At 40.2% G+C, this 5,781-nt stretch overlaps 1 protein-coding gene across 1 annotated transcript; it reads left to right on the forward strand.

The window, feature by feature from the left end:
* The first annotated feature begins 1,430 nt into the window (after window positions 1–1,430).
* On the forward strand, window positions 1,431–5,279 carry LOC124649916 (small GTPase LIP1-like). The gene is made up of 7 exons (XM_047189483.1): window positions 1,431–1,829; window positions 3,049–3,140; window positions 3,219–3,360; window positions 3,835–4,139; window positions 4,354–4,407; window positions 4,502–4,626; window positions 4,816–5,279. The coding sequence occupies exons 1-7, from the start codon at window positions 1,730–1,732 to the stop codon at window positions 5,009–5,011; spliced, it is 1,014 nt and encodes a 337-aa protein (XP_047045439.1). The 5' UTR covers window positions 1,431–1,729; the 3' UTR covers window positions 5,012–5,279.
* Window positions 5,280–5,781: the final 502 nt, after the last annotated feature.

Below are 5,781 nucleotides of genomic sequence, written 5' to 3' on the forward strand. Positions count from 1 at the left end.
ATTGTGTTATCTTGGTACAGAACTTGTCCTGTAGAAAAGATTGATACTTAGGAGAATCTCATGAAGGAATTTATATTTTGATTCTACCCCAAGGTTAAGTCCGCTGAAGTGAGAAGATTCATAACCAATTTCAAGAATCGCCATGACGACAGTTTAATGAGAGCCCAAGGTACGGTTCAAAGTTGTCCCCATTATGATTTACCACCTTGGAATGTTTTGCACGTCTTTTATGGAGGACTTGAGGAAGATAATAAAAGAGATTCAGATTTACTATCCGGTGGATCTTTTATCGAACTCACCCCCGAGCAAGCTTGGGTACGCCTAGATAAAGTTCATAGAAATAGAGAATCTTGGGGCTTTGATCTTGGAAGTGAGGGAGAAATAGAAATTTAACATGATTGTTTAAATTCTTATAAAAACAATGAAAAACTGAAAGAAACTGCTAATGAGCTTAATCTTGATGATGTTATGGTAATAGATGTTCTTCAAGCTTTTACATAATTTATTGAAGCACCCAAGAAGAAATGACTTTATTATACTCCGCCACCTCAAACCATTGTAGCAACGCAAGTTGAAGCTAAACTATCCAAAGTGGTACCCATTGAAAGGACGCCTTATAAGGAGCCGCTCCCTTTCCCAATGATAGCGGCAAGACACATTAGAGGTCAACTCCCTGCATAACAAAAGGAAGAAGAGGTGGAAGAGGTAAGAGCACTAGAGGGAAATTTTTAGTAATAAGGAACCTACTTATGAAGTTGCAGATACGGAAGGTGAGGTAACTAAGGAGGGGATTTTAGCTATGTATGCACATTGCAATGTAGTCGAGCTCGACTCCGAAGCTTCACAATTTGTAGAAGGTATGGTTAAAGCGAAAAATGTGGGTAAACATGTCCTACCTTGCACTTTTGGTGGATCTTCTTATTATGGCTTTTGTGATATTGGATCAGCCATTAATGTTATTTCATATAGATTTTATTTTGGTATCCAAGATGAGCTTGAACATTCACAATTAGAAGACACATATATGACAATAATGCTAGCTGATAAAACTCTTAGAGTCCCTATGAAAGTAATAAGAAATGTACCTATTACGATTACGATAAGACCTTACACTTATCCCATTGATTTTTTTATCATTGATATGCCAATTGATTCTTACTGTTCGATCATTTTCGGAAGAACATTTCTAAACACTATGGATGAGCGTACTATGATTTTGTTTCCCAGAAAATCTGCAGTGGAAGATCCTGAATTTGAGATTTCTACACCAAAAATATTCTTTTAAACAAGGGTATTGGTGGTATAGAAAAGTTGGGAAATTCTACAGTAGTAGAATCGATGCCAATAGCAATCAGGACTGTTTGATCCAACGGCTGCGGACTGGCCAGTCTCTGCGGACTGCGGTTGCTTCCGCAGTGGAGTCCATGCGCGAGCGCGACAGAGCAGAGGCAGCAAGCGAGCGAAAAGAAGCCACGGCAGCAAGGGAGGAGGACTGGAGGAGTCAGCCGTCGCAGCTCGCCGACCGACCAACCCACCAGCCGCGAGATCGCAGATCCCACCAGCGGCCCTAGTCAGAAAACTTTCTCATCCAAGATCTAGACCCGTTCCTCTCGGATCAATCCATCTATACCGATCGATGCGGCTCCAGCCGCCTCCGGATCCGCGGATCTAGCCGTCTGTGCTGCGGCAGCTGCTGTCGTTGCTCGATTGTTTATTGGAGGGGGACGGTATGATGTTTTGGAGGGACGGTGGCGCGAGCGGGAGCAGGCGGGAAGTCAACGGCGGGCCACCGTGTGGCCAGGTGCGTGTCCTCGTCGTCGGCGATTCAGGTCAGCCATTCCTCTCCGGATTTACTGCCAAAAACTCTTGCCCTTCTCCTCTTGCCTAGGATGTGACGAGCTAGGGCAGTGGTGCGGAGTGAATCCATGGCGTTCAGTACAGCAAGCTCTTAGTTAGATTTTCTTAGCTCTGTGATGATTTTAAATCTTTCTAATACATTCAATAATCAATCGAACAGCATTTACTTTTAGACACTTGGGTTAATGGATGTTGTTCATAAGGTGTTAAGGTTGCTTCCAACAGAACTTTGCTGTGCCGATTCTAAATATGGTGTTATGCCTCTAACTGTTGTATGTTTCTTCTGCTTTGAGTTGTATATATTGAATGGATGGACAAACTGCAGCTCCTTTTCACTTTTAGGATTTAAACAATGTAATTTCAAACTGTTGAATCTGGGCAGTATTTTTTTTTTAAATTTCCTTTCCCATCCTTGCTGAGCGCTGGCATGGTCTCAGATCCTTCTGATTTTCATTTAACAATGGCTAATTTGCAATCCAATTTAGTTATGTGCAGACAACATGTCGAGTTTTCTATAATTAGCTTAAGACTAAATCCATGCAATACTTGGAAAGGAAAATGGTGTCATGACATACTGGCAAATTTCATATTCACCTATATTTTCGCGATAATGTAATAAAGTGAATATAATTGGGATGCCTTTTACAGCACTTGCATGGACCATGCATCACTGTACCAGGAAATGATTTATGGAGACTAATAATGAGTTGGATCTGCATCATGAATTGCCAGGATCTCATTTAAGGACAGCATCGATGACGTGAACAAAGAATAATCAAAGATATGCATGTGTGGAGTAAAAAACAGTCCCACTTTTAGATCAGAGAGAAGTACATTTTTAAAACCTAACTTCCACCTAAGTTTGCATTTCAACCTTAATTTCGAGAAACCATTTATTAATCCACACGCCCCAACTCTCAAAACCGTTCAGTCAATTGTCTCACAAGGTACTTCGGCTGCTGTGGATGTGTCCTCTGTACAATAATAATGTTTTTTCATCGATCTTTGATCATACATATACTGTGTGGACTACAAGATTAGAATAGTCTGGCAAATATTATTTGAAATGACCTAGAAATTTTAGAATTGTGCCATTGTCATAAACTTGTAGAGATGTTCAATATTGTTCTTACAAGTTCAATCGTTATTATTTAGTTCTTCTGGAGATGGTCATTTTCCACTGTTTTGCAGGTGTGGGGAAAACTTCATTGATGCATCTCCTTCTGAAAGGTTCTGCAATTTCTCGACCGGCCCAAACAATTGGATGTGCAGTTGATGTTAAAGTAAGCAAAGTAATATGATATGATCGCTCCATTGTTTTGCGGTGTATTCATGCTGAAATGTTCACTCAATCGTTTCAGCATATTACTTATGGAAGTCCAGGGAGTTCATCTAATGTGATCAAGGGTGATGCTGAAAGGAACTTCTTTGTTGAACTTTGGGATGTTTCAGGGCATGATCGCTACCGAGATTGCCGTTCACTTTTTTATTCACAAATTAATGGTACACCTTTCTCTTTACCAACATACTATTCTGGCCTTTTCTTTCTAAACAATCAGTTCGGTTATCTGGATGGCATGATATTCATTACGAATAGGTGAATAGTATTTTCTTCTCAACCAGTATTAACAAAAAAAAATCCTCGTGTAAAATACACCGAAGAAATTGGCCATTTTGCTACCAGTTGTTCTTCAACTCACAAGTGCAGAACTTCCTGAAATTATATGACTTAAGTTAATTCATTCACTGCTGTTCCCGGTTTAACTAATCTTCTCAGCTAGCGAAAGGTGTTAAGATCAGCTTCTTTTATTGTGACTTCTCCAATTATCAAATTAACAAAATTCATTCTTTCGGTTCTATTGTGCCTGATTGATTTTAGATATGTGGTTCGTGTTTCCCTGAGCAAGTAGATACCCCTTTAAAAGAACAGATACTGGTGACTGGTCCTGTATTCACCTCCTTTAAATTATTCATCAGGTGTCATATTTGTTTATGACCTATCTCAGAGGAAGACGAAAACAAATTTGAGCAAGTGGGCAGTTGAGGTTGCCGAGTCCGGAACATTTTCAGCTCCTCTTGGGTCTGGTGGTCCAGGAGGCCTTCCAGTCCCTTACCTAGTGATCGCTAACAAAGTGGACATTGCTCCAAGAGATGGTAGAAGAGTTAGCAGTGGAAATCTTGTTGATGTTGCTCGTCAATGGGTTGAGAAGCAAGGCCTACTTCCATCCAGTGAAGAACTTCCTCTTGTTGAGAGCTTCCCTGGCAACTCTGGTCTGCTAACGGTATTGTTTTTGTATTAACCTGATGTTATTAATATCTTTCATTATTTTGTGCGATGTCTTCACTATTTCCACAAAAAAAAACTTGAACTTAATTGGTGGACCTCGGCAGTGTGCCTATGGATAAAAATGTTCTACTCTCCTCACATTATGTGTGTACTGGTTGGGGTTGAGGTTTTAGTGCTCTGGGAAATGATTGATTGACCTTTGAATGCAGGCTGCCAAAGATGCAAGATATGACAAAGAAGCTTTGGCCAAGTTCTTCCGTATGGTTTGTGCAAAAGAATAATTGCCCATTTGAGTAGCAAACGAGAATTCTTGCTACATACCATTATGTACTAATGTTTTTCAGATTTCTCTTTCAGTTGATAAGGAGAAGGTATTTCTCAAATGAGCTTCCTGCCCCTAGCCCATGGTCTCTCACTCCTAGAGAGGATACCATTCTTCCTGTAGAAACTGTTAATGACGAAGAGCTGTTCAAAAGGAAAAGGTGAGCATCTGTAGCCTCATGCGTTACTGGCAGTCTGCTAGTGCGCTCGCTGGATCAATATCATCTTTGTAGTTGTCATCTGAAATCTACTTGACTGGAAATACATGGTTAACAAGTACAGTTGTTCTCTTATTTGTTACGTACTTTGCAACTTCTTGTTGAGACATTAAACTGCGATCCTTTTTTCAGCTATGGCGGACAGAGGTACAAATACAATGGTGTCGTCCCGTTGCCTGCTCAGCGGAACCTAACTCCACCACTCACTCTCTACCCGCAGCAGCCAATGTCTTCTTCCTCAGAGAACTACAGATATCACAGGTTCTCCTCATCGGCGATTCCTGACGCAAGCAGTAGTACGCCAAGCCGACTAGACATCAATTTATGATCCATGGGCTCGGTCAGTACTATATACAACTTGCAATGTCGAAGAGGCACACACCGCCTGTGAACTAGTTGAATCCTGAGGACACACATATGCATGCTGGTGGATGTCTTTTTTCTTAACATCTTTGTGGGATCAGTAGTTAGCAATTCTTTTGTATCTTGCCTGTATTTCTTGTACTGGGATTGTAGTGGGATTGAAGACGATACATGTGTTAGATACATGTGTTACATAAAATCAATAGAAGCATTATAGATGACCGTTGTGGCAACTTGTTCTCTGCGTCATGATTTCTGTGGAGTCATTTGTAAAAAGATAATAAGATCCTTGTCCATTTGACTAGCAAACTCCAAGATAAAGAGGTGGTGTTGTAGTCCGTAACTTTAAATAGTTTAAGATCCAACAGAATCAAATTGAAGACAAAATTCTACTTCTGCCACAAAAGCACATAATCTATTTTGTCTGACAGCAGCAAAAATAACAATTTTGAAAGCATATTTAGACTTGCTGATTTTTTTTTAGAAAACAATTGGGTAGGAAGAGAACAACCTGATGCTTAGCTGGTAATTTCTTGGGAACTTTTTCAGCTTCCAGCTGCGAGGCTGAATAAGTTAGTATAATTTAATTACATGCGTGCTAGTTTTCTTTACATCATACTAACAAGAGTGCTAGCTGGTTAAATACTACACCCATTTCATCCAAATTTATCAAGATCTTCTATATTGGTTTAACAAACATAGGTGGTAAGCGCCTAGCCAAAAGAGATAATGTGG

Source organism: Lolium rigidum, chromosome 4 (genome assembly GCF_022539505.1).
Source record: "Lolium rigidum isolate FL_2022 chromosome 4, APGP_CSIRO_Lrig_0.1, whole genome shotgun sequence".
Lineage (NCBI taxonomy): Eukaryota > Viridiplantae > Streptophyta > Magnoliopsida > Poales > Poaceae > Lolium > Lolium rigidum.